Source organism: Gavia stellata, chromosome 14 (genome assembly GCF_030936135.1).
Source record: "Gavia stellata isolate bGavSte3 chromosome 14, bGavSte3.hap2, whole genome shotgun sequence".
NCBI lineage: Eukaryota > Metazoa > Chordata > Aves > Gaviiformes > Gaviidae > Gavia > Gavia stellata.
In genome coordinates, this window is record NC_082607.1 from 7,572,694 (window position 1) to 7,599,679 (window position 26,986).

At 64.4% G+C, this 26,986-nt stretch overlaps 4 protein-coding genes across 4 annotated transcripts; 2 read left to right on the forward strand and 2 right to left on the reverse strand.

Moving 5' to 3' along the window:
- The first annotated feature begins 668 nt into the window (after positions 1-668).
- Positions 669-5,991, forward strand: SRPX2 (sushi repeat containing protein X-linked 2). The gene is made up of 10 exons (XM_059824381.1): positions 669-738; positions 2,637-2,723; positions 2,817-3,008; positions 3,137-3,313; positions 3,696-3,822; positions 3,924-4,045; positions 4,163-4,342; positions 4,485-4,618; positions 4,689-4,810; positions 5,141-5,991. Exons 1-10 carry the CDS (start codon positions 669-671, stop codon positions 5,319-5,321), a joined length of 1,392 nt encoding a protein of 463 aa, XP_059680364.1. The 3' UTR covers positions 5,322-5,991.
- A 550-nt stretch (positions 5,992-6,541) lies between these two features.
- On the reverse strand, positions 6,542-13,556 carry SYTL4 (synaptotagmin like 4). Its single transcript, XM_059824362.1, has 16 exons — positions 13,419-13,556; positions 13,040-13,255; positions 12,408-12,517; positions 12,132-12,246; positions 11,860-11,967; positions 11,471-11,594; positions 11,273-11,363; positions 10,977-11,080; positions 10,781-10,867; positions 10,261-10,439; positions 9,977-10,079; positions 8,887-9,048; positions 8,048-8,153; positions 7,558-7,657; positions 6,816-7,024; positions 6,542-6,695 (listed from the first exon to the last, which is right to left on the reverse strand). The coding sequence occupies exons 1-16, from the start codon at positions 13,526-13,528 to the stop codon at positions 6,553-6,555; spliced, it is 2,067 nt and encodes a 688-aa protein (XP_059680345.1). The 5' UTR covers positions 13,529-13,556; the 3' UTR covers positions 6,542-6,552.
- Positions 13,557-15,674: 2,118 nt separating this feature from the next.
- TRMT12 (tRNA methyltransferase 12 homolog) lies at positions 15,675-18,664 on the reverse strand. The gene is made up of 5 exons (XM_059824504.1): positions 18,600-18,664; positions 18,303-18,450; positions 17,608-18,223; positions 16,612-16,769; positions 15,675-16,539 (listed from the first exon to the last, which is right to left on the reverse strand). Exons 1-5 carry the CDS (start codon positions 18,662-18,664, stop codon positions 16,087-16,089), a joined length of 1,440 nt encoding a protein of 479 aa, XP_059680487.1. The 3' UTR covers positions 15,675-16,086.
- A 936-nt stretch (positions 18,665-19,600) lies between these two features.
- Positions 19,601-26,888, forward strand: CSTF2 (cleavage stimulation factor subunit 2). The gene is made up of 15 exons (XM_059824278.1): positions 19,601-19,658; positions 19,861-19,939; positions 20,747-20,916; positions 21,224-21,360; positions 21,503-21,622; positions 21,725-21,880; positions 22,009-22,132; positions 22,442-22,504; positions 23,810-23,869; positions 24,501-24,642; positions 25,008-25,171; positions 25,459-25,721; positions 26,167-26,292; positions 26,437-26,562; positions 26,694-26,888. The coding sequence occupies exons 1-14, from the start codon at positions 19,601-19,603 to the stop codon at positions 26,557-26,559; spliced, it is 1,785 nt and encodes a 594-aa protein (XP_059680261.1). The 3' UTR covers positions 26,560-26,562; positions 26,694-26,888.
- Positions 26,889-26,986: the final 98 nt, after the last annotated feature.

The following is a 26,986-nucleotide window of genomic DNA, read 5'->3' on the forward strand; positions in this document are numbered from 1 at the left end:
CCGGCTCCGGCTCCCGCCTCGCCTCCCACCCGACCCCGTGGGACACGGGGCGGCGGGTCCTAACGAACGCGCTTTATTACCTCTGCCTCGCGGGGGCTGAACTTCAGCTGGAAAACAGACCCCAGCTGGAAGCGCTTGCCTCAGGACTGGTTTCGGAGCCCGCCGTCTGCAGTGAGGTCTCTCCCTCCCTCCTGGCAGGAGGTGGAAAAAGGGTCCTGGCGCCCATGGTTTTGTCCACGGCCCCCCAGGACCCCCATTCCAGGAGCCCAGCAGGGCTTGCGCAGGCTTGGCTACGCTCTCTCCTGTGTCCAAACAGGCTCCTGGCTCTTCTGCTTGCAAAGAAAAAAGTCTGACAACCTTTTAAAGCCTCGGAGAAGCAGGAGGTGCAGTGGAAAACGGGCAATCCTGGGATTTATTATTTTTGACAATCTCATCATTTTGGGCCTGACTCACAGCTTTTGAATGTTTGGGACAGGCAGCAGAAGGGAAAAGTAGGTTTGCTCAGCACAGGCAGCAAGGACAGGCAGGAGGGTCAGGCGTCTGTGCAGTGACAAGGCGACGCAGGGGGCCGTCGTTCTGTTTCCAGCCCCTCTCCACCCTCGCCGGGGCTCGCGGCTGCCCCTGGACCCGCTGCGGCAGGCGGGCTGGCCGGCCCCCGGCCCCCCGGCATGGCGCAGGATGCGGCCCCCGTCCTGCTGGTTGTCCTCGCCAGGCTGGTGTCATCCACGTGGCACGAAGGTGAGCGCTGGGGTCTGCGGGCACAGTGGGGCTCCCCGGGGACGGCAGTCTGCAGGGTCCCGCTCCTGTCGAGGGGCTCGCGGTGGGGAGGGAGGGAGGGAGGGGTGCCCCGGTACGGTGACGACGGGGAGGGCATCGGTGCCTGGTGGGTATGGGGTGCCTGCGGGGATGTGCTGTGGGGTATGAGGAGGAGCGGAGGGGGTGCTGGGAGGCATCCAGAGAGGAGCAGCAAAGCAGCCTCTCCATCACGCCCCTGCCTGCGGGAATGCAGCTTTCCTGCTGACTCCTCGCTCCCGTGGGGGCCATCGGACAGCAGATGTTTGCCTGGACAGAGCGCTCAGATCCAAACCCCTCCGTGGCTGGGCAATCCGGTCAAGGATCAACAGCTCTTGCCCTGTTTGGGGGGGTTCCCCCTTCCCTGCTCCTGTCCCCATCCTCTTGCCGCGCTGCCAGCCGTGTGCCAGCCCACCCAGCTGGCTGGGGATGCTCCTGCCCTGCGCAGCCGGGGCTGCGAGCCAGCCCCAGGTGAGAAGGAAAAGGCAGCGCCTGCAAGAAAAGGGAACATCGCAATTAAAGGGCACATCTGCCTGTGGGGACAGAGTGCACCCCATCCCCGGGGCCCCGGTGAGGCGCTCGGCAGCCCCCTGGGGAGCAGCCCTGCTCACCGGGTCGCCGGCACATCCCTGCCGCCGGCCCCGCGGATGCCAGCCCTGCACTCGCCCCAGGCCCCTCCGCTCCCCAAGGCAGCCATGGCATCGTGGGAAGGGCGTCGGGATAAAAGGCCTTGTGGAAACGAGTGGGCGACTTAACAAAGTTTGTGGGAAGCAGTGGGGAGTCGCTCTGTTGTAACATTCGTATCGGAAAGATTTGTAATGGAGTTTCCTCCCTGTGACGGCGGGGCTGCTGCTTGGATTGGCCTCGGCGGATATCCCCTTCCCAAAACCTGGAGCAGGGGGAAGGGGAGATGGGTGCAGCTGCAGTGGGGCTGCCACTTCGCCCGGGGTCCCTTCCCAGGCTGAGCACCCCCGCCATGCCGGAGCAGGAACCGCGGTGGGGTGGGCTGGCGGCAAGGAGGGGGCAGCGCTGGCGGGGGCCGGCGGAAACGCAGCGGAAACGTGAGCTCAGTGCTGGGGAATGCCGCGGCTGGCCGAGGCGCCATGGGCCGGGGGGCCGCGGGGAAGGGCGCCAGCCCTCTCCCCCTGCACGGTTCCCTCTCCACCCGCTGGTCCCTTGCCCATGGGGACATGGTGCGGGCCAGAGGGTGGCCCGCATTATGGCGCGAGGCTGTCCTCCCCCCACCCATGGGGCCAGGGGCCCCTCTGCACAGCACGGATGGCATGGGGCCAGCAGCTCCGGCCAAGCCCCTCCAGCACCATCCCTCCAGCAGCTTCATCCTTCCCTGGCGCGCAAGCGAGGGGCTGCATCCCCGCTGGCCCCCCGGCTTGGTGGCATGCCTCTCCTCCCTTGCCTTGGCCAGGGGCTCTGCTGGGACGGGCAGGAGAGAGCACCTTTCTTCCTTCCCTTGGATGCCCGGTGGTAGGGACAGTGCCATGGGAGCGGGTGGAAGGAGGACTTCCCGGCAGCGCGAAGCCGGGGGGTCGGTGCCAGCCCACTCTGCGCCAGCACCCGTTTCCTGCCATAACTGCGGCTGCTCCTGCCACTGTTTAGTCTGCGGGCTGCTGCCAGTGCACACCATGTCGCTGTCTGCCCGGCTTAACCCTTGATGGCAGCCCCAAGGACAGCAGGACACAGTCTGCCCAGGGATGGGATCGCTTGCTGGGCGTTGCGGGATGTTTCGGGGCCAGAGGGTGCAGCTGCCCCGGGGAGGCATCGTTACCTGGGTGCTGCTGCAGCCGCGGACCATCACACAGCCCCTTCATCTCTCTCCTCCTCCCCAGGGTCCGGCTACTACGCGGCCGAGAGCCACACCAATGAAGTGTATGTGGAAGAAGCCCCCCCCGAGCCTGCCCTGGACTACCACCGAGGTAACGGCACCCGAACCCATCCCTTGGGTCCTCATGGGGAGACCGAAGCACAGCGAGGCTGGGTGCCCCCCTCACCTCCCTTCTCTCCCCCAGTGCCCCAATGGTGTGCCACACTCAACATCCACCGCGGAGAGGCCACCTGTTACTCGCCCCGGGGGGGATCCTACCGCAGCACCCTGGGGACACGCTGTGAGCTGAGCTGCGCCCGTGGGTACCGGCTGGTGGGGCCCAGCGCCGTCCAGTGCCTGCCCAGCCGCCACTGGTCTGGGATGGCATACTGCCGACGTGAGTGTCCCCCGGCCATCAGCTCGCTGGCATCCCCACGGGCACCCATGGTGGCCGGTCCTGGGTGCTCTGCCTGCCAGCATGGCCGGGCAGCCGCCTCCCTCCCCTCTTTGCTCTCTCCATCCCAGAAATCCGGTGCCACGTGCTGCCAGCGGTGCTGCGGGGCTCCTATGTCTGCTCAGCTGGCGTGCAGATGGATTCCCGCTGTGACTACACCTGCCTGCCCGGCTACCAGCTGGAGGGTGACCGGAGCCGCGTCTGCATGGAGGACGGGCGCTGGAGCGGGAGCGAGCCAATCTGTGTAGGTAAATTCTCACCCTACCATCCTCCCAGCCCCACGCTGCTGGGGCACGCAAGGGCAGGCCACCCTCCCCATCCCTGGGGTGCACGCAGTATCACCCCCATGCCCACCCAGGCATCGCCAGGTACTGGCTCCTGCCGCTCCCGGCCCTGGGACCCCTGTCCCTGCTGCTCCCCGAGGTGCTGTTAGCCCCGAAGCACGGGCTGATGGTTGATCCAGGATCGGAGCACTCGGTGCTGGCATTACAGCAGGCTGTGCTGGCTCTGCAGTGCCTGGGCTGTGCGCAGCATCGCTGGGGTCGCTGAGCGCCGGGGCCGGTGCCTGGCTCTCGTAGCCCAGCCCTGGCACCTGCAAGTTCCCTGACTCCCTCTCCTCCCCGCGGGCAGATATGGAGCCTCCCAAGATCCGCTGCCCGGAATCCCGGGAGCGGATAGCCGAGCCGGGCAAGCTGACCGCCACCGTCTACTGGGACCCCCCCCGCGTGAAGGACTCTGCTGATGGCATCATCAAGAGGTGAGGGTGGAGGCGCTGCAGGCAGCACTGGTGAGGGCAGGGGGCCGCACTGGGTGCCCCTTCCCGGGGCTCTGATGGAGAAAACCATCTGCTGGGTGCAGGGTGATGCTGCGGGGCCCGGAGCCTGGCTCCGAATTCCCTGAGGGAGAGCACGTGATCCGCTACACTGCCCATGACCAGGCGTATAACCGAGCCAGCTGCAAGTTCAGCATCCGTGTCCAAGGTGAAGCGCGCTCCCCTCGGGCTGCCAGCTGTGCCCCCCGCTGCTCCAGGCTCCACGCCCCACATCTGGGGCCGAGCCTCATCACCCCCAGCCCTCACCCAGCCTCCCCCTTCGCAGTGAGGCGCTGCCCCGTCCTGAAGCCTCCGCAGAACGGCTACCTGACCTGCACCTCCGACGGCAACAACTATGGTGCCACCTGCGAGTACCTGTGCGACGGGGGCTACGAGCGCCAGGGCACCTCTCTACGGGTCTGCCAGTCCACCCAGCAGTGGACGGGCTCCCAGCTCCTTTGTGCAGGTAAGTGGCACGGGGCAGGGGAGGACCTGCCTGCAGCGATGTGTGGCTCTCAGGGGAGATGCTGCCCGGCAGGGCAAAGGGGTGGGGAAGGGGCGATGGGGTGCAAAATGGTATCCCTCCATGTGCTCACCTCTCGCCCCAGCCATGCAGATCAACACGGCCGTGAACTCGGCCGCCAGCCTGCTGGATCAGTTCCACGAGAAACGCCGCCTCCTCGTCATCTCAGCCCCCGACCCCTCTAACCGCTACTACAAGATGCAGATCTCCATGCTGCAGGTGAGAAGACCCTCCCACCACACCCCTTCACATACCCCCCAGCACCCTCTCACCACCCCCCTCTCCACAGCAAGCTGCCTGCGGGCTGGACCTGCGTCATGTCACCACCATCGAGCTGGTGGGGCAGCCCCCGCATGAGGTGGGACGCATCCGGGAGCACCAGCTGTCCCTTGGCATCATCGAGGAGCTCAGGTAGGGGGGACGGGGGGCTGTCCTGCAGAGCCCGCTGCCTGCAGGAGGGGAGAGGGGACGAGGACACCTCCAGGGATGGCAAGGCATGAGGTTGCAGCTGGGTTCACAGACAGCCCCTTCCTGCTGCACTGGAGGGGCTTGTGCAATGTGGGGACACCCCCAGTGAGTCCGAATACAGCGTCCCCAGACCCTCCTGGAGCTCACAGCCCAAGGAAGAGACGGGAGCCACCACCCCAGGGGGACCTGAGCTTGGTTGCACGGGGCAGGCAGGCTCAGCCCCAACTTGCAGCCCCCCCAGCCCTAACTGGCAGCTCCCTCCTGCACCCCCAGGCAGTTCCTGCACCTCACCCGCTCCCACTTCAACGCAGTGCTGCTGGACAAGGCGGGCGCCGACCGAGAGCGCTACATCTCTCCCATCAGCCCTGACGAGCTCTTCGTCTTCATCGACACCTACCTGCTGAGCGAGCGGGAGGCGGCACGGCGGGCACAGAGCGGGGACCCCTGCGAGTGAGGCAGCGCCAGGGACACCCCCCCCTCCGCCACCGCCGGCCTCAGGGGACAGACACCTTCCTTTCTGCTTTTCTAGTCGCCCACCGTAGAGGAGGACCAGGGTGCTGAGGACCTCCAGGGGAAGGGGAGCCCCTCTCCTGCTGTTCTGGCACAGAGAGGCGAGCAGGGACGGGGACCATGTGCTGGCAGCATCCCCACTGCCCAGCAGCCAGGAGCAGCCTCTGGCTGCAGGGCAGGCTGGCTCAGCCCAGCCAGGACCATGGCAGGAGGCACTGGAGTGCCTCTGCCCAAACCCCAGGGCAGGGGGGAGACGGGGAGCCAAACACGGGGCTGCCAGAGCGGAGGAGAGTGGACAGGGCAGGCAGCGCAGGCAGGGCGACAGCCTCTAATGCAGCAGCTTCACCCTCCCCACAGCTGTCCTCACCCCATGCACACCCTGAACCCACTCCCTCCCCACCTGGGGTCAGCCCTGCCAGGCAGGCGCTGCTGCCAGGGTCCTGCCAGAAAGCCTGTAGTAAAAGCAAACAGCCCCATGCTCAGCAAAGCCAGTGTGCAGTCCACCCCGAGGGCTCGCCCTCCCCACCCTACCTCTCGCTTCCCCTTCCACCAGCCATGGGGCAACCCTTCCTGGGAACTGTTTTGGCAGTAAACTCAAAATAAATAAATTTGTATAAAAGTCATTGCTGGCAGAAGGTGTGTGACAGAGAGGCCCAGGAAATGAATCCTTCCTGAGGGCTGCTACCCCCAGCCCCCCAAGCTGACCCCGCACGGCTCCATCCCAGCCCCGCAGCCAGGGCTGGGGCTGGGCTGTGCACGGATGCCCCCAGCCTGGAGCTGGCAGAATCCTGTGGGAGCAGGGTGGAGAAGACAAGGAGGGAGCAGACTGTGAAACAGAGGGGGTGGGAGGAAGAAGAATGGAAAGGAAAAAAAAAACCCAACCAGATTTCAAAGCATTTTGCCTGGGGGAGGGGTGGGGGGGAAGAAGGGAGGGTCCACAGGGACTCCAGTTCAAGCCTGAAATTTGGTGCAAAGCTTAAGACAAAAGGAAAACCCTTTACGTGAAGCTAGGCCAAGAAGACTTTCTGCCCAAGCCTGTTTCGAGAGGGTCATGTTTATTAAAGTATAAGCAAAAAATAAAACTAAGTGTGGCAGCCTTGCAGAGCCGTGCAGCGAATGCAGCTCCCAAGCAGCAGTGCCAGCCCTTGGCCGAGTCCTGGTGCCAGTGCTGCAGCCTACGGCCTCAGCTTGGCCATGGTGGAGCGGAGCTGGAGCGTCCCCTCCGCCCATGAGCCCGGGTACTGGCGCATCTTCTGCCACAGGTTCAGCTCCTCGCCCGTGGAGTCCATCCAGTCCACAGCCTGCCCGTTGCTCATGCCTGGGAGAAAGGATGGACGTGGGCAGAAGTCACTGCCGGAGCAGCCTCCTGCCCGCAGCAAGGCAGCCCCAAGCAAGGCTGCTTGTCCCCAGGGTTTGATGAGACCCCAGGGCTCCTCACCGTTGCCCACCCCCAGACGGACACCGCCGAGGAAGTCATTGCTTGACAATGGCTCCCGGTCCCAGACCGTCAGCTCCAGGCAGATGTGCTGCAGGTCCTCGGGGTTGATGCCGTTGTAGACAAAGGTGTGGTTGTAATGAGGGTTCAGGGTCTTCTTGACCACGGGCGTCTTCCTCTTGGAGGCTTTGTTTTTGTGTGGCAGGAGGTAGCTGGGGGAAGCAGCCCCTTGGGTTAGCAGCACGTGTGCAACTGCCTTCTGCCCCAGGGGCTGAGGCACCTCAGTACCCCAGGACCTGGTCCGCAGCCCACCTTCCCTGACATGGCTCAAGAGCCACAACGGTCTCTGCAAGGGGCTAGGTTTCTGCCCCAACTCCCAAAAAGCCATTCAGCAGAATGCAGGTGGTCTAAGAAGGAGAGAGGGCAAGGACCGGAGCCTGCTCGTCCCCAGCCACACTGCCCAGTGGCTTGGTGACCTCTGGGAAGACAATTTGATGGCAGCTGGAGCCGTGCCCTGCATGCAGCCTCCCACTGCGACCTGTCAGCTGGCTAAAACCCAGGAGAGTGTTTGCTACCAGGAGCATCTCATCTCCAGGCAGAGATGGGCAGATGGTGACTTTCAGGGTACCAACACAGGCAGCATGGGGCAGCCAGCGGAGAGACCCTTCCCTCCCCAAGGCAGCTCTGGGACGCAGCCAGGGAGCACAATGCCTTCATTGCCACCCCACCCAGGAGCCACACTCACCCCTTGACAAAACTGTCTGATGTCCCCCCAGATTTGACAGCCGTGAGGTTCTTGGCTTCTTTGATCCAGACCTGGAGCTCACCGCCTTCTCCTGTTTTGCCTGGGAAAAACCCAACACGGCAAGAATTAATCAACCTTAATTTCCAGCACCGCTGACTTCTGGCAAGGTCCTGCTGAACAGCCTTCATCGCAGAGGCAGGCACAGATCCCCAGCTGGTATCTCCTCCTGCTTCCTCCCTTTCTGGCCCTGCCTGCTGAGGCGAAGGCAGACAATTGCTCCACATGGGGCCTGATGGTCCAGCCCCAGGAAAGCACTGCGACCGCTCGAACAGCCTGCGGACAGCCAGGCCTGCCCCGACCCGGAGCAGCCTTGCAGGCATTGCAGAGAAGGCTGCAGCGGCACCACCCAAGAAGCCCACCCAGACCCAGCTTGCCAGGCCACGAGCAGGTCCCCCAAGCTACACAGAGGTCCTGCAGCTCCAGCACTCACCCTTCCTGACATTCCCAGCCCCGGGGTGCTTGGAAGATGGGATATACTTCATGGAGACGACCAGCTCCCCCTTGTACTGGGGGAGACCAGCAGCATCCGCCCCGACCTGTAAAGAGGCAAGGATTATCAAGCACCGCTGGAGAGGCCAAAGCGGACATGGTGATGGCCTGGTCTGCACACAGGACCTCCCACGCTGAGCCAAAGGGCTTGGCTTCTCCTGGAGGTGGTTTAGCTGACACACATGCCTGCAGACCCTCCCCAGCATCACCAGGTCAGACTCAGACCAGCTCCTTTGGGATCCCTTCGGGATCCTACTTTGGCTCAACCACCTCCCTTAGGAAACCCTATTTAGGGGTTTCTACAAGCTGCTCGAGCCCCAGCAATGCCAAGGGCTGAGCCCACAGTATGAGCTAGTCGAGAGAACCAGACTCTTAAGTCCAGCAGCAGCATCTGCTGTTGCCATTGAGCTGCACGAGGGCCCTCGTTGCACGGCTCCGCAGCGGGATGCCCTGGCCGATTTCCCCCACTTGTTTCCCTGAAGTTGGCTTCAACTCCTCCCGGCCAGGGCAGGGAGCTGGGAAGAGCTGCACTCTTGGAGCAATCAAGCAAAGAGAATGAAAATACCTGATGGGGCAGAGACATCCCACAGGGGATGTACCGAGGAGAGGGAGGGAAGCTAGGCTTAAGGCAGAAGATCTGCCCTTTTTTACTACTACTGCTATCTGCTCTGGGGTCTTCGTTTCTCCAAGATTTGATTTGGGGCAAGCCTTTTGGCAGCTCTTGGCTGAGGTCTCTGCGTCCCTCTGCCCACTGCAGGGCTGGGGTGGCAGGGCCAGCACCTTGCCGTGCAGGGGCAGAAACTCCTCCAGGTGACTCTCGAAGTTCCAGGCGTCCAGCGGGACCTCCACTTCCCCCAGGAATGTGTTTCGGCCAAAGCGATCGTGGTGCCAAACCGAGAACTGCAGCGTCCTTGCAAGCAGGAGGGACTTGTTAATCTCGTACTAGGAAGAGAGACAGGAAAACCACTGGTGAGCAGGCAGCGCCGGGCAGGGGACAGGCTTGGCATACACCATTAGCCACAGCTGCTCAAGCAGGAGAGAAGACAGGTTTGAGGAGCAATGGATGCATGCAGGAGACTGTTAGTCTTCCTTTCCAAGCCTGCTGAAACCTCAAAGTCCTGGGGCAGTGGCCCAGGAGCCTGTGCTGTCCAGGCAAGTGGTCCTCAGAGCCACGACCGGGACTCATGGCATCCGGCCACCCCAGCCCATCCTGCCACACGGGAAGCTCTGCCAGCCCACCGAGCCTCAGGTGGCCAGAGCGCAAGACCTCAGCAAACCCGAGGAGCCTGGAAACCAAACCACAGTTCCCACTTCCCTCCTGTCCGGAGAGTGCCTGGCCTCAACGACGCGCTGCCGGGCTCGGGGATGGAGCCAGCCCTTCCCACCACCCAGTGGTGGCCGCAGCAGGGACCACGAAGGGCAGTGCCAAGTGCTTCCGCCCTGGGGCCCAGAACTGCCTTATCTCTGCCTCTGCAGCCGTGCTGCCTGCCCTCCCACCGCTGTAACCTGCCTGCAATGGCCCAGGAGCCTGCTTCACAGGAAAGCAGTGTCCAGGGGTAAGCAGAAGGCCCTTGGCTCTGGGGCATGCCTCAGGAGCCAGGACACACACTCACATCGGCAGTGGTGCCTCCACCCCACCACGGCACCTGGGGCTTGACACCACAGCCACATCAGAGCAGTGACCCAGCCTGGGAGTGGGTTTTCCCTGCTTTCAGGGTGCAGCGTCTGGACACAGGTCCTCTGCAGAGCCCCTGCCTCAGGGTCTGGAGCCCATCTGTCCCCTGCTTTGTTCCAGCAGCATCTCCAGGGCCAAGTGCCTGCCCAGCCCTGCAGTGGGGAGCAGGCTGCACCCCAGCCCATTCCCACTCACCTTCAGCAGCTCATTGTACAGGGGGTTGACGGTGTTGCATTTGATGGTCGTCTTGCGTTTCCCTTGCCGGGATTTGTCGGGCAGGAGGTAGGTCTTCACATACCTGAAGGGAGGAACAGGCAGCACTTCACCAGGGTGTCCCCACAACTAGCCCCCCAGGGCAACCCCACACCTCCTGCCTCGCCAAGACCCCCCACTTACAGCTCCCATCACTGGTGGGCACCCCACAACCCTGCTGAGCACCACCAGCAGTGCCACCAGCCATCGCCCCCCCCAGCTCTCACGGGTTGGAGCGCTTCTTGCCCTCGTCCCCGTAGGCCAGCTGACGACACTCCTTCACGTGAATGAACAAGGTCTGCGTCTTCTGCTCATAGCTCAGGGAGAAGGAGATTCCCCCAGTGACCGCGACGTTGCCAAAGTCACCAGCCTCGCTGTAAATGCTGACCATGCTCCCCAGCGTGCTCTGGAAGACATGGCAAGGCTAAGCCGGTGCAGCATCACTTGACCGTCCCTCCTCATCCTCAGCAAGGCTACTCCCCACGCCTCCTCCACACAGCCCCTCTCACCCCTCTGTGGCTGGGGATGGCCGCCGAGTGCCTCCCACCTGCACACAGACCCCCTGGAAGAGAGCTGGGTCTCCACGTTTCGATTCCCTTCAAGGGAGGAAGCCCCCACGCCCCAAGCTCTTGCCCCTGCACCCCAGGAGCTGCCCACCCTGCCTCCCTCCCACCCATCCAGCCGGCGCTGCTCTTCTCCATCATGTCTTCCTGCAGAGCAGAGCACGGCCAAGCTGCAGGGACTCACTGAGGAGGTGCCACTGCGCATGCTGCCCCGGGCCACCCTCTGCCGATGGATCTCCACCAGGTTATCGATGTCCTCCTCCTCCTCCTCCTGCAAGGAGGGAGACAAACCACCTGCATGGGGAGCAGCGGGGCACGGCCGGCCAGGCAGCCGGCTCCTCCACCTGGCAGCCAGCTCTGCAGCACACCGAGGGTCTCACCAGCTCCGTGTTGAGGCCGGGGACTGACTTGCTCCTGTCCCCCAAAGAGCCGCCTTCCCCCATGAAGTCCTCCGGGCGCAGGTCGATCACTGACTTGGTGTAGTCTGCGTGAGAGGTGGTGAGACAGGAGGGAACAGCACAGCGCAGGACTAGCAGAGCCCCGCTGCTCCCTCAAGCAAGGGGCTGCCCCCGCCTCTCCCATCTGCACCGAAAGCCCACCGCAGCCCAGGGAGAAGCGACCACCCACCCCCTGCCATGTCGGCACCCAAACCCCCCTGCACCCGTGCAGCTCTCACCCGCAGGCCTCACCACCCGTCGGGGATTCTTCTTGAATATTGTTTCATGCTCGTCCACCAAGGCGCTGCTGCGGCTCCCCACAGCAGCATCCTGGGGAGGAAAGGTTCCTTCAGAGCAGGGCAGGGCTGGGCACCCCACAGGGCTCCCAGCCCCGCGCCCCAGGACAGGGCTGAGCCAGCCAGAGCAGCGTCACACACCCGTCCATCGGAGAGCGTGTTTTTGGAGCGGAGAGGGAGAGTCAGGCTGGAGGCAGCAGGTCCTGCTGGCGCAGCAACCTGTTTTCCATCTCTGAGAGGAGCGGCTCTTTCCAGGGAGTTACTCCTGCAGAGGACACAGGAAGGTCTGTCCCAGGCCCAGAGCACGGCTGGGAGAGCAAGCGCTGGCCGGGAGATGCCGTGTCCTCACAAGCTCCCTGGAGCACCCCAGCCCGGGGAGCAGAGGACCTGCCTGCCCAGGGAGAGGTTTCAGCCCAGCCAGAGAAGCCAGCTCCCTCTCACTAGACCGAGAAAAACGCACTTGAGATGAAGGTCCTCACCCTCTGCCAGGCCAGCCTTGCCAAGGACAACCCACCCAGGGAGCCCCTCACCTGCCCCCCACGCCACCGGGACTAGGTCTGTAGCCGTCCAGGCTCATGTTTTCCATGGACTCTGTGTCGCTTTTACCATCCCGAGGGTCTGAGGCATCCAGAAACAAACTGCAGACAAACAAAACCACAGGTATGTCCTGTTTGGCAAGGAAGCCGGTCTGAGAGAGTGCTTCTGCTCCACCAACGATCCGAGCAGGGCGGCAGTGTCCCTCCCGTCCCTGCAGCAGGCGAGGGCTGGCACCCAGAGTGGGGGAGACAGCAGGGATCCTCACCTGGGCCCCTCCCGGGGTGCCGGGGGGCTCTGCTGCTGGGCTGCGGTGGTGCTTTTGGGCTCGCAGAGCTGGGCTTTCTGGAGGAGGGTTTGTCCCACCGTCTCTCTTTTGCTGGCTGGAAGGAGAGAGGCATCAGGAGGACCACTGCTCCAAGCCCATTGCCTGGAGCAGGAGCTGTTCCCAGCCAACTCGGCCCTGGGCAGAGGCACACCAGGGAAAGCTGGAGCATCCCAGAGGACCAGGCTACGGGAGAAGGCATCGCTGCAGCACCCCTACCTGCCGACCTATGCCGCAGGGACAGCCGCACCATGTCGCTGCCCAGCCGGTTGGCGAAGCGGTTGACTCTCTGGTCGTAGAACCAGTCACCCGTCGTCTTCTTCAGTTCCCTGCAAGGCAGGGGGGCAGTGGGGGGGCAGTGGGTGGCTGCTGCCTGCACCCCAACGCCACCCTCAGTGCTGCCAGCAGCCAAGGAGAGCACCGGCACAGCGGGCACGTTTGGCAGGTGGCTGGGCAGAGAGAATGCATTAGGCAGACGACAGGCCCAGCTACATCTCCAGCAAACATAGACAGGTTTTCTAGGACAGGGGAGACTGAGAGGGAGGAAACCTGAGGTGTTTGAAACACAAGCTGTGCAAGGGGCACGGGGGGATATCGGAGTCAAGTAAGGGGGGAAAAGGAGCGGGGTGTGCATGAAGGAGACCCAAGAGCAGGGCACGACCCAGTTCTCCATCACCCAACCATGGGTGCCCACCCCGGGAAGTGACAGCAGAGACAGCTGCCCTGCGCTGGAGAAGACCAGCTGGGCTAGGAAAGGTTGGCCATGGGGCATCAAGCTGGGGTGACTGGGAAGAGGAAGCGGACAGGAGGAGCGTGCAGAAGGTCCCTGACACTTGCCCCCAGGTACTCACGCCTCCTTGGTGCAGACTTTGCAGCGCCAGGAGCTGTTGGGGCCGTAGGAACGGCAGTCCCGACACACCAAGTGGTTGCAGCCCCGGCAGGTGTTGGCCTTGGGGCTGATGCGGCCCAGGCTCTGCTGGCAGCGGGCGCACGTCCGCTCGCTGTAGCGCTGGCTGCCCCGCTTGGCCCCCTTGCGCCGGATCTCCAGCAGCTCGTTCTTCAGGCGCCTGCTCAGACCCCAACACCGGGAGCCGTCAGAGTCACGCTGGGACCCCGGGGCTGGGGCAGAGGTGCCGCCCCAGCCCCACCGCCCGCATCCTCGCCCCTCCAGCCGCCTCTACAGCAAAGCGGGGAAACCAGCGCCCTGCCCGGGCCCAGCCACGTCCTCACCTGATCCTCCTCTCCTCTGCTTTGCGGAGCTCCTCGTCACGCTGCAGAACCTGCAGGATCAAATCCCTCTCCACATCCGACAGGAAGGACAGATCCACGGCCTCCGACATCGTTCCGCCCGGGATCGCTCGCCCTCGCCAGAAGTAGCCGGACGCGTCCGTGCTAGGAGCAAGCCAGCCGCTTAGCACAGCCACATCACGGGCTTGCAGCCCCTCCTCAGGCCAGCTGCTGGGGACCCCATGCCTGCACCCCGCGGAGGGCTGGCTGCCACCCCCAGACCGGGGCGCCGCACCCAAGACACCGTCTCGGCGCGGCCGGCGCCCCGAGCGCCCGCACCCAACCCGCCCAGCCACCTCCGCGGCCCTGCCCAGGGCACGGCGCTGCTGCGGGCTGCGCTGTCGGCCGCCTGCCAGCCCCGGTGACCTCAGCCGGCTCCGCGGGACCGGGGCTCACGCCCAGCACCCCCGGGGAGGAGGGAGCTGCCCCAGGCTGCTGCGCCCAAGAACGCGCCCCAGGCTCGGAAAGCTGCGCGTCCCGCCGGAGAGCAGCCGGGCTGCGGACGGAGGCGCAGCCGGAGCAGCGGCGGGAGCAGGATCCGGCCCGGAGGCGCCGCGGGCGCTGACAGCCGGACCCCGGGCGGCCGCGGCGGCCCCAGCCCCGACGGAGCCGGGCAGAGCCGCGCTCCCCGAGCACCCGCTCGGGGGTCTGCAGCCCACCCGCGGGGCGCCCCCCGCTCCCCACCCGGGGCGGCGGCACCGGCGAACCGGGGGACGGATGGCGGCTGGAAGCGGCCGCTGCCGAGCCCGGCGGGAGGGACCGTCCCGTCCCCGCAGCCGGACCGCGCCCCGGCGTCGCCCGGGGGCGAGGGGGGCGGCGGGCCGGACCCCGGGCTCCTCCGTGCCGGGGAGCGGTCCGGGGCCGCCGGCACGACGCTGGGAGCGCGGCCACCCGGGCAGGGACGTGCCGGCAGCCCCGCGCCTGACCGCCCCCCCGGGACACCCCGTCCCCGCGCCCCGTCGCCAGCGGAGGGACCCCCCCTCCCGTGGGGCCGCCCGGTACCTGCCGCGGCTCCGGCCGGCGCCTCCCGGCAGCAGCGGGGGGTGGGGGGGGGCGGTGCCGCCTCCTTAAAGGGGCCGCACCCGCCGCACCTGCGGCAACGACGGGGCGGCCCTGGCGGGAGGCGGCGCTCGCCCCGTCCAGCCCCCGCGCCGCACGGGACAGCAGCCGTGCCCGGAGCTCCCGGGGCCGGTCCCCCACCTCTAGAGCTGTGGCCCCAACCCCGCGGGCTGCTCTCCCCCCGGCACGGCTGGGCAGAGCCCGGCTCGGTGCCTGGAGCTGGGCGCTCTGGCCCGGCTCCCCGGGCTGCTCCCCCGGCGTGCTTCCCCCCAGCCCTACCTGGGATGCCAGCTCCTCCCAAAGAGCACGCACACGCCAGCACAAAGCCTACAGCCCCCCGCAATGGTGGGGTGCCCTCCCGGCGTCCCTGGGGTGCCCAGCACGGCGGCGGGCGAGGCGCTGAGACCCGAGCAGCACGGCCGTGGTGTCCCCCCAGCTCTGCCCGCAGCAGAGGATGGCCCCAACCGCAAGGCTCCAGCCTCTGCCCTTGTCCTTCGTGGGCAGCGATACGGTCCCAGCAGGGCTCCTTGCGCTCTGCCCACACCACCACAGGCAACAGGAAAACCATAAGCACACGTGGCAGGACGAGGCGTGGGGCTCACATCCGTAGGGAGGCAGCTACTCGCCACGCAGGACGTCGGGGCAGAGTGGGAGTCCGGCTGGGAGCAGCCCCGAAGCGAACGCAAGGACGCGTCTCTGCCCACACTCCCAGCTGCACCCCACGGCTCCCTGCTGCAGGACAGGGGAGAGGCAGAGGTTCCCAGCCCTGAGGGAGGAGATAGGACACCTACACCGGGGAAAACCCACAGGGATCCGGGGACACCAAAGGGCCAGAGGGAGCTCCCTCCCCAGGCAGGGGCTTCTCTGCAACAGGGGTACACACAGAGCTGTGTAGAGGTGGTTTCTCTTACACAGGGGTAAGAGGGCTTTAGGCTTGCAGGCAGAATTGAAGGCAGAGGATGCAGGCAGAGGCTGTGCTCCCCAAGCCCCTCCACACACCGCCCTGGGACCCAGCATCCCCAGGCAGGACCCCTACGCTTGCACCAGCGTTTACATTTTAACTGCACAGCAACCAGAGAAGTGGGAAACATCCTTATTTCTGCAAAAAGGTGAGAAGAAACAGAGATGAACAGACCTGTTTCCAGTACAATAAAAAAGCATGCGGGTAAATATGAGCACAAAGCCTGCCCTTGACTCACTGAAAGCCCGGCAGGAACCCGGGGCTTATTCAGCCCTGTGTCTCTCTCCTGTTTGAAAACGGGGCTGAAAATGCCACCATGTGTGCAAGAGCCAGGCAGCGACAGGCAGAACTGGGGCAGGACTCAGGGTGCTCTCAGCCCCGGCTTGCCCCATCCTTGGCCAGGATACGGCTCCTGGAGGGATCTCCACTGGGAGAGCATCCCTCGGTGCCTTGGACAGCGCTGTCACCTGGGAACAAGGGCACATAAAGTGCATCCAGGCTGGCAGCAGGCAACGGTAGCATCTCCCTGCCACCGGTGCTCCAACACCACCCTGTCGTGGGAGCTGGAGCCACAGCGGGGCCCGTGGCCAGCTAGGCAGGCAGCGTCGGCCGGCACTCGAGGTCCAGCACAAGGTGATGCACGTGGGGCGCATAGGACTTCACTGCCTCGATGTGCAGGATGCTGGTGCACCACGGCTGCCCATGCAGCTCTGCCAGCAGTCCCCGGATCCGTGCCGCTGTGGCTTCAGCCCACCTCTGCCACTCAGGTCTGATTCTGGCTGCTGGCATCTCCTTCCTGCTGTCCTCTGTTGGGCGCTGGCACTGCCTCTCTCTGGCAGAGCTGGCTTCCTCCGGAGACGCCCGCTCAGCCCACAGCATTGGGGTCTGTGGGGGGGCCGGTGCGGGGAGAGTCTCCACGTTGTGGTGGATGTGGAGAACGCCGCCCGTGCCCTTCTTCAGGACGCGGCAGGCCACCGGCCAGCCTTCCTCTGAGCTGGGAATCAGCCCCAGGTTCACCCGGTCCGCTACGTCCCGCAGCTCCAGCTGGAAGGAGAGGGGAGGTGAAGGTGATGCCGCACAGGGCCCGGGGGGCCGTGGCCAGGCAGCACCGCTCACCTGCCGGCTGTCCCCGTAGTGGACGCAGCAGCGGTCCTGCACACCGTTCAGCGCCAGGTTCCTCCGCAGGGCCTCCACAGCGTGGCCATTCCACTCGCAGGCGTGGGCGAAGGCGGCCGCCCCATGAACCAGGTACGGCAGTGTGAAATAGCCGATGCCTGAGGGCAGGAGAGGTGGCAGAGGCTGAGGGCAGGGTCTGGGCATGGATGGGGGTCCGCGCTCCTCCCTGGAGGCAGGGTGGGATGTGGATTACTGCCCCAGCTCTCTGCATCTGCTTTGCTCCAGGTCAGAACAAGCCCAGATTCTAGGAAAACAGAAATTCATCCCCCCTCACCTCTGCAAAAGCAAAATCTGTCTTGAAAGTTGTTATCAGAGGAGCTTATTTTACCTTCGGTCTTTGGCCATTAGCTGGAGACTGGCCCTGCCCTGCTTTCGACTCTGTGCAGAAGTGCCCAGACTACCATTTATTTTAATTAATCCACAGCAGTTTTGTGAGTGCGTGTGGCACAGATTGGAAGCACTAACTTCCCTAAGCACAAAGCAGTGGCTCTCTTGACATGCAAATGCCTGATGTGATCTCCCCACTCATCTCACAGACCAGGACACTTCAGTTAGCGCCAGCTTGTCGTGAAAGCACATCAGTACAAGCTCAGGACTTCTACGGGAGCTTTTCAGAAACAATATCAAAGGCAAATCTTTTCCGTAGATCCGAACGATTCCCATGACCAGCAGTAGGTACAGAGCAGTGCTCTGCAGAGCCTGCGTGCAAGGTTATCCTGAGTGTCTGAAGGCAACAGTGACACAGGAGGTACAGCAGTGCCAGATGAGTTGAGGGCTCACACACGGGGCAGGAGCTCTAAGCCTCAGTATTTTTCCAGTCCAAGCTGGAAATGACATTTCACATCCACCTGGATGCAATCGATACCTGCATCACTGCTATCTGCCTGCCTGCCCCCGCAAGCCTGCCCTGCCAAATCCCTACGCCATCCCCGTTACCTGCGTAGAGATCCACCAGGACTTCTCCGGAGCAGGGCAGCGAGGCCACCCGCAGCTTCTCCGTGATGTTGCCCGGTGAGAACATGCATTTGGTCACATCAAACGTGTACCTGGGAGATACCACCAGCTCAGTGAGGGCAGACCCTTCCCTGCACTGGCCACATCCTGCACCACGACTCCTGCCTACCTGATCCCGTTGTCCACGTGCTCCACCCAGCCATCCTGGCCCAGCAGCAGGGTGACTCTGGGGGACCGCATCCCATCCGGCAACACTCGACCTCGCTTGGCCAGCCGCCGGGCACCCAGAGCCGAGGCGACCGTCTCCCAGAGCGCCGGACCTGCAACACACCCGTCCCGGGAGCTTTGGGAAAGGCCAGGGCAGCTCTGCGGGCAGGATCTGGGCAGGCAGACCCCGCTCCGCCTTACCCAGCTTCTCCCACTGCGCAGCCCTGAAGCTGTCCTCACTCAGCAGGACCAGATCCCCGTGCCGCTGCCAGGCACGAGGCACATCATGCTCTAGCTCCTCCGACCAGCTCTTGCCCAGCAGCCGCTGCAGCTCAGCCTGCAGCTTCTGGGCGGGTGTCTGCCGGCGGGCTGCCCTGGAGGGGACGGGGTCCTGCGGGAGGGATGTGGCACGTGGGGCTGAGACCCCGCTGCCCTATGGCAGGAACTCAGGGAGGGGGGTTTCTCCCAACCTGGATCCAGACCAGCTCGCAGAGCATCTCCTGGGGCAGCCGCAGCTGGGAGAGCTTCTCCTCCAGCACGGGCAGGACCACGCGGCCCCCCGGCACCTCCTGCAGCCTGTAGCGCCCGTCCAGGAGCTGCTCCTCTTCCAAATGCTCCCTGCAAGGCCAAGGCACGGTCAGGCCCTCCCCAGCCCTGCAGCCCACCCCACTGCAGGGAAGAGACCCCCCCGGGTGTGGGGCTAACCCTCTGAGCTCTGCACCCTGCCGGAGCAGCCGCAGGGCTCCCGTTCCCCCTCGCAGGCTCACCTGAGGCGCTGGGCGAACTGGGGCTCCGTGGCCAGTGCAGGGACGGGGACATCCCTTGCCTCCATCCCCTGGACGGGGGGATGGCACCATCCAGCAGGGACGAAGCCGCCTGCCAGGCGGGCACAGGGCATCAGGACAGGAGGGAGCCGGGGCTGGCGGGGGTCCCTGGCACCGCCGTGCGGGGGGCACCGGAGCGCTGGCTGCACGCCGGGGCAGGGGGCTGACTGCCCTGGCACTGCCATGGGGTGACCAGGGATGGGGTGACCGGGGATGGGGGGTACCCTGGGGGATGGGGTGCCCTGGGGGTGGTGTCCCAGGGGATGGGGTACTCTGGGGTGGGGGTGCTCCACGGAATGGGGTGCCTGGCGGTGGGGTACCCCAGGGGACGGGGTGCCTGGGGTGTGGGGGAAGGGGGTGCTCGAGTGGGGGGTGCCTGGGGGTGGGGTACTCTAGAGGCGGGGTACACTGGAGGTGGGGTGTCCCGGGGGATGGGGTGCCGGGGGGGATTTAGGAGGGTGGGGTGCCCGGGGATGGGGTGCCTCGGGGAACGGGGTGCCCGGGGGGATTTAGGAGGGTGGGGTGCCCGGGGATGGGGTGCCTCGGGGAAGGGGGTGCCCTAGGAGTGGGGTGCCCGCGTGTGGGGGGGTGCGATACCCGGGAGATTGGGCCTCGGGGCCGGTGCCCGGAACTGCGCCCCTGAGGCCGCGGGACTGCCCCGGGAGCCGGCACTCCATGGCTGGCTGTCCCGGGAAGGGCTCCCCAAGGACCCAGCACCCTCCGGCCGCCTGTCCCGGCTGTCCCGGCCGCCCCCGCCCCGCTCCCCGCCCCGCTCCCCGCTCCTACCGAGCGCGGCGCGCAGACCGCAGCGGCGTGGGCCCGTGTTTCCCGCCGGAGCGCCTTCCGCGCCGCGCCGCCGCCATGTTTGTTGCGGGCGCGGGCGGAAGCGGGGGGGACGGCGTGCGGCGAGGGACCGGAAGTGGCGGCGAGGCCCGGGCGGCGGGATGGCGGGGCTGTCGGTGCGGGACCCCGCCGTGGACCGCTCCCTGCGCTCCGTCTTTGGTGAGCGCCGTGGGGACGGGGACGGGGACGGGGACAGGCGGGAGGGAGGGAGGGAGGGCGGGCGGGCGAGCGAGCGCTCCCTCCCTCCCTCCCTCCCTCCCCCCCTCCCCCCCCCCCCTCCCTCCCCCCCTCCCCGCCCTTCGGGGCCGGTGTCCGCGCAGCCCTCGGCCGCTGACCGGCGACCGCCGCCTCTCTTCCACAGTGGGGAACATCCCGTACGAAGCCACAGAGGAGCAGTTGAAGGACATTTTCTCAGAGGTCGGGCCCGTGGTCAGCTTTAGGTGAGAACGGCTGCCGGCCTCCCCCGGCCTCCCCCTCCCCGGTTCCCCGGGGCAGCGCGGGCACACCGAGCCCCGCGGGTGGCGGGGGGCTGCGCAGGGCCGTGCTCTGCAGAGCCAGCCTTCCGACGGGCAGCGGCAAAGCAGCGCAGAGCAGCGCGGCTTCTGGGGGGGTTTGTGAGGCTGCGGCAGCTGTGCTCGGGGCGCAGGCACTGGGGTCCGGAGCCGGGGTGGCCTGGAGCGGCCTGGAGCGGCCTGGAGCTGTAGAGCGTAACGGCCCGAGCACAACAGCGTGAACGTGGGCACGCTGCTCCAGGCTGGAGGGAGCTGCCTTGCTGTGGTGTGGAGCTGGGGCAGATAACTCCTCAGGTCCTGACCAGGCTCTGTGCAGAGAGCCGGGAGTGCAGAGCGTGCAGAGCACTCCCATCCCGGTGGTTCTGCAGGGGCGCCAGGCTTCAGAGAGCTCTCGGTTAAGGGCTTGGGAGCTCCGGGAGCAGCCAGTCCAGCCCTGTGCCCCCAGGATTGCCTTCGTGGGGTCATGGGAAGCACAGCGCTCATGCAGGTGGCCTACCTGGACACCAGAGCTCTGGGAACACTCATCGGCCTGGATCCAGGAGGCATTCTGGCTCTGGCTTAGGGCCGACTTGTGCACCTTGACCTGACCCTGGTGCCTTCACTCTGCTCCCCAGTGCTCCTCTGTGGTGTACCCCAATAGCCCCCTCCCGAGTGATGGGGAGCTGTGGGCACTGCACACTGCTCAATGCCTGCACTGCCCTCAGTGTTGGTGGTTCTCTCCTCCTCGCTGTGCAGGCTGGTGTATGACAGGGAGACGGGAAAGCCGAAGGGCTATGGCTTCTGTGAGTACCAAGACCAGGAGACGGCCCTCAGTGCCATGCGGAACCTGAACGGGCGAGAGTTCAGCGGGAGGGCCCTGCGCGTTGACAATGCGGCCAGCGAGAAGAACAAGGAGGAGCTGAAGAGTGAGTCTAAATTTTGCGGCGGAGAGCACACTGCTGTCGTGCTGGGCCTGCCTTTTCAGTGTTACAAAGCATGCCTCTTCTGCAAGGCTGGCGAGGTGGAGACCTCGCAGAGCTGACCTGCTCCAAGTGATGTAGCAAGGAGCTTTGCAGAGGGATGCGTGGGCTCAGCTCTGTGTTTTCTCTCAGAGATGATCTTGTTGTTTTCACTGCTTCCCTTTCCTTGTAATGGCGTGGCGCTTCCCTTCTGATGACCCCATTAAAAATGACCGGTTCACGTTGACGTACGAGGTCACAAACTCTGTTACAGGTTTGGGCACAGGCGCACCCATCATAGAGTCACCCTATGGGGACCCTGTCAATCCTGAAGATGCTCCCGAGTCCATCAGCCGGGCAGTAGCGAGCCTGCCGCCCGAGCAGATGTTTGAGCTGATGAAGCAGATGAAGGTGAGTGAAGTGGACGGCTGCGCTCTCTGCGTACAGCTTCTCTGAGTACAGCTCTCTGAGTACAGCTTCTACCACCGCTGCCCATGCCCTCGCAGCCCCTGTCACGCCTTGCCAGAGCTCTGATTTGCGTGTGTCTTCTCAGTTGTGTGTCCAGAACAGCCCCCAGGAAGCCAGGAATATGCTGCTCCAGAACCCCCAGCTGGCTTACGCTCTGCTGCAGGCCCAGGTGGTCATGAGGATCGTCGACCCGGAGATTGCGCTGGTTTGTCCCTTGCTGCCTCGTCCAGTGTTGGTAGGATATTGGTGGCAGCCTGTTGTGGAGCCGGGGTGGAAGAGAACTCCTTTCTCCTTCTTCTGCCCCTAGAAAATCCTGCATCGCCAGACCAGTGTTCCTCCTCTGATCCCAGGCAACCAGCAGCCAGTGCCAGGGCCGGGGCCTGGACCAGGACCGGGGCCTGGGCCAGGGCCAAATGCCCAGCTGAACCCGCAGAATACCCCCTCATCCCAGCCGCAGCCCATAGTAAGAGCTTACGCGACACACGTGCTGTGCGGGGGAGAGATGGGCATTGCCAGCTCCAGCTCTCCCAGCTGGGGCGTGCATGCCTGGGTGACGGGGCTTCCCTAAGGTCTGGTTTCTCTCCTGGGTAGGGTGGGATGCACGTAAACGGCGCTCCTCCTCTGATGCAGCCGCCCATGCAGGGAGGAGTGCCGGCTCCAGGACAGATGGCAGCCCCTGTGCAGGGCCCGGGCCCCAGCCCCATGGCTCCGGGAGGTGAGTGCGTGGGTTTTGGCTGAACGGTGCCCTGGGCACACGGGTCCTGCAGACATCCCCTCACTACCTTCCCCTTAACCGGAGGGCTTGTCCCCGTGAGAGCACACGTAGTCCCATGCTGTGTGTTGTGGTTGTGGCTGCTGCCAGCAGTGGTCCAGAAAGTTGGCTTATCTCTGGGGGCGACCAACACCAGGAAAATAAACCTCTGGATGCTTCCCCAGGAGGGGGGAGGTATTTGGGGCCAAAGGAATCAGTTAGTGGTGCAGGGATGGCTGAGGAGGGATGCGATCTCTGCCTGTTCCCTCTCAGGTGGGTTGCAGCCGCAGGTTGGGATGCCGGGCGGAGGGCCTGTCCCTTTGGAGCGCGGACAAGGTAAAACAGACGTGAGTTAGTGCTGTGTGTCGTGTGAGCCTTGCTCCAGCGGGGGCCCAGGCCACGGGTACTGAGCAGTGCTGTGCCAAGAGCCCCTGCCAGCTCCCTGCAGCCTTGCTGTCCCTGGGTCTGGGGCAGCTCCTGCAGCGCTGGGCTGCACCTGGGTTTGTTCGCTTAGGCGCAAGGCTGTGGTAGCAGCTCTCCTGCTCCCAGGGCCCCAGCCCACGCACCGGGTTGCTCTGACCTTGTTCTGCGCCATGGTGTGCAGACATGCCCTGGAAGCCAGGAGAGCCGCCAGTCCCCGCAGAGCCCCACCGAGCGGGACATGCCTGTGTTTTCCATCTCTCTGTGAGCTCATGTCTGTCCCTGCGCTTGAGCGGGCAGGCAGAGCTTGCTCTTCTCTGGTCCCTGTCCTGCTCCTTTGCTGCCTGGGTGCTGGGAAGCAGCTTGTGCTGCCGCCGCGTCTGCCCACGTCTCCCAGCGCTCCCTGCACCGTGCCCGGCAGAGGGAGCTGGGCCTTCGCTTTTGCTTGCCACAGTGAGTGTGAGGCTTGGCAGGGAATTTCCCGGTGAGTGATGGCTTGGCTTTCCCTCCGCAGGCACGGTCTGTACGGCCCAGCCCTGGAGCCGGATTCCTTATGGTTCACATGTTGCGTGGCCACCCCGTCAAGCCATGCGCCAGGGTTAGCACAACCAAGGCGTTCCTGTTCTCCCAGTAATAAGGCATGCAGGCAGTTGACACCCCTGTTGCCTTGACTTGTATCGTAGGCCTTGTTTCAGGAATGTGGCAAACCTGTTCTGAGATCCTCTGGTCTTAGGTACTTAAGGGCAGCTGATTCTCATTTTCTTTGGGGTGGGCACCATCTTCCTGACAGCAACTGAGTAGTTCTTGGCACCCGGAAGGTTTTGGAGAGCAGACAGAAAGCTGGCACTGGGGCATGCCATGGGAAGCTGCGGACAGGGGCAGAAGCAGAAGCTGGCTGGCTGTGCGTTGTGGGACGCAGCATGGCCCCACAGAATGCCGATTCTCTCGGCAGGACGTCCTCCTGCCCTGCGCGTTCACGCGGTGAGCGAGGGAAGGGCCGTGCCAAGCTGGCTGTCACGCCTGTGGCGGCAAAGGTGGCATTAATGGAAGAGGTTGATAAAGCCAAACCTGCAGCATGCAGCATCTTCTCCATAGGTTTTCCGGGGGACTTCAGGGAGTGGACGTGATCCTGCAGACAGCACTGTCCCCAAGGCTGAGTGCATGTGTGCATACACTATTTACGTGTCTGCTCTTCTCCCTCTTTTCCTGCTGCTTGCCCAGGGAACCTGCAGCTCTCGCCCGTGGGACCTGCCAGGCCTGCGTCTATCGAACGCGTTCAAGGTATCCCGGCACCCGCCAGCTCCCTCCTTCGGTGGAGCTCGTTGTGGAATGTGCAGAGAGCAGCTTTCACCCTGCTGTGCTCAGGGCCAGGGACTGGCATATCACTCCGTGTAGTCTGACAGGTTTAAGAGGAGGAGGAGGCAGGATTTCCTCTGGGGCCAGAGGAGAGAACAGGCTAGTGGCATGCACAGAGAGCCACCAGTGGAAAAGGACAGCCTGTTTGGAGAGGGCCTTTGCCTAGGATCCAGTGCCCTTTGACACCTCGCTACCAGGAGCCTTACAGGTCTTGCTTTGCTCCTGGCCCCACATCAGCAGGGTGTTGATGCCTGCGCTTGTAGGGATTGCCGTGGGGGCAGCCACGCTTGATTTGGCCGCCTGGTGCCATAGTGAGCCTGAGGTAGAGCCAGAGAGGGAAAGAGAGGGATGAAATCAGCAGCCAGGGAAGGGGCTTTGGTGCGCTCCGGCCTTGTGCGAGGGGCTGCCTCCCCGGCGGTCGGCATGGCTCACCCGCCTGCGCGCCGGGGAGCAGCAAGGCCGCCCCGCACCCCAGCCCCAAGAGCGCTGGGGAACAAGTCTCAGCAGGGCACTGGTCGTGCAGATCCTCACGAGCTCTTGTGTGTCTCCCTGGCAGTGCCTATGCCAGACCCGAGGGCCCCTATGCAGCGTGGACCTCTACCTGCTAGTGGCCCGCCGCCCCGAGGCCTTTTGGGAGATGCCCCGAATGACCCTCGCGGAGGGACCCTGCTCTCAGTCACTGGAGAAGTGGAGCCCAGGTGAGGGGAGAGGGAAGGAGAGGAGCCCTTGGCACTGTCCCCTGCCCAAGGGTGACCTCTCACTGAGGACAGGGATGGCACCAGCCTTCCGGGAGTCACCACTGCCTGGTCGGAGGCCTGTGTGCTGCCGACCGCGGGGGCCAGCCCGTTTCCCCGGGGACGGGGCATCCCCGGGGTGATGGTAGCAGCCCTGTGGCGTGGGGCCAACAGCACCCATCCCTGTGGCAGCCTCGCCCTCCTTCCCTGTGGCCGGCTTCGGGGGCAATCCCAGCGCTCTGCCCAGACCGTGCCAAGCCAGCGTCTGATTCACACTCTCTCGCTTTTTCTCCTCCTCCTGCTTTGCTCTCCTCGTCTCTCTGCGTCAGAGGTTACCTTGGGCCGCCCCACCAGGGAGCCCCTATGCACCATATGCCTGGTCATGACAGCCGTGGCCCCCCCCATGAGATGAGGGGGGGACCCATGGGAGAACCCCGACCACTGATGGGAGAGCCGCGGGGGCCCTTGATGGATGCTCGAGGTGAGAGAGGGGGCATGAAATAATGGGTGGCTTAAAGCATACAGACAAGAAGTCAGAGTGGAGCCCGCTGCCCTGTTGCGAGATGTAGGAAGGGGTTTTGGGCAGTGAAACGACTGACCCCAGGGCAAGGAGTGACAGTCCCACGGAGCAAGGGACTTCATCCTGGCATGCCCCCTCTGCCCCCAGCCCTGCACCTTTCAGGCATTTGCTAGCCCCCAGGCAAAGGAGGCAGCGGGCTCGCTCCCACGCACCCTGTGGTGCTGCTCCCTTCAACAGCTTGTCTTGTCTTTCCTCTGCAGTCGGAAGAGATCCCCGAGGGCTGGAGCCGCGAGGCCTGGAGCCCCGGGTGATGGAGGCACGAGCCCTGGAGGCACGAGGCCTGGAGCCACGGGTCCTGGAGCCGCGAGTGCTGGAAGCCAGGGCCATGGAGGCCAGGGTCATGGAGCCCCGGGGCCTGGAACCTCGAGGGCCTGGTCCCAACCCACGTGGCCCCATGCCTGGTGGGATACAGGGTCCTGGGCCACTTAACATGGGAGCCAGTGGCCCACAGGGGCCTCGCCAGGTACACACAATGCCTCTGCTCAGCTGGGTGTGGCACTGATGGGGTCTGGTGGATTGGGGCTGGGGGGGGGGTGTGATCGTGTCCTGCAGCAGCTAGAGAGGGGAGTGTGTCCTGCAGAGCACTGCCTCCGGGAAGCACAAGGCCTGGGTCAGAGGCTGTCTGAGGGGGTCAGGGCATCCGTCGCATTTCCCCAGGTACTGCCCACCAGCCGGGGACAGGACGAGGCTCAGGCCTCTCTCCATCCCTTCCTGATGTGCAAAAAGGAGTGCAGGAGTTGGAGGCAGAGGAGAGCACGTATAATGCACGGCAGCCTGTCTCTCTTCATCCTCAGGCATCTTCAGGCTGTCTGTGAGGGCATCCATCTGATCATCTGCTTTACGTTCCTGTATTTGTATGGCTGAGTCCAGAGACCCCTTGGTCCTTACCCCCTCTCTCATACTTGCAGGTTCCTAACATGGCAGGGGCAGGTATGCAGGGAGGAGGCATTCCTGGGGCAGGGGTCCAAGGAGCTGGTCAGCCCGGAGGCTTTAGCCCTGGACAGAGCCAGGTCACCCCCCAGGATCACGAGAAGGTGAGTGGACAAAAAGGAAGGGGTGAGACACTGGGAGCAGCATTTCCTACATGCCTTACTGTTGCAGGGACAGCCTCTTCCTGGCTCCAGTAAGCCGTGGCTGCTCTGGCAGGACTCGTCTCTGATTATCCCCTTTCCCCACAGGCAGCCCTGATCATGCAGGTTCTGCAGCTGACAGCGGACCAGATTGCCATGCTGCCCCCGGAGCAACGGCAGAGCATCCTAATTCTAAAGGAGCAAATCCAGAAGTCCACGGGGGCACCCTGACAGGTGATGTCCCTAACCCAGCCTTGGCCTGTGCCTGCTCCCCTTCAGTAAATCAGAGAGCTGCTCAGGATGGGGCTCTACCTTGCTTTTCCTCTCCATGCTGGGGCTCACTCTGCTCCCCTTCCTTCTCGCAGGCCTGGCAGGCGTGTGGTGGAGATGCTGTCCGCCTGGACAGAGAAGATGCTCTTTGGCAGCTGCTTCCCATTGTTGTCTGAGCTGATGCTGTGTTTTGGGAGAGGTTTCTCCTCCTCGTCTAATTTTTTCCCCTCCCATTGATCCTTTTTTCTGTGTGTATATTTTATGATGTTTGAAATAAAGTGGGAGGAGGGTTTGAGTAAAGCCATGTCTCTGGCTGCCTTGTTTGGTCTCTCATGGAGGCTGGAGTGGGACTTTGGGGTTCTGGGAGCAGTTTGGCCTGGCTCCAGGC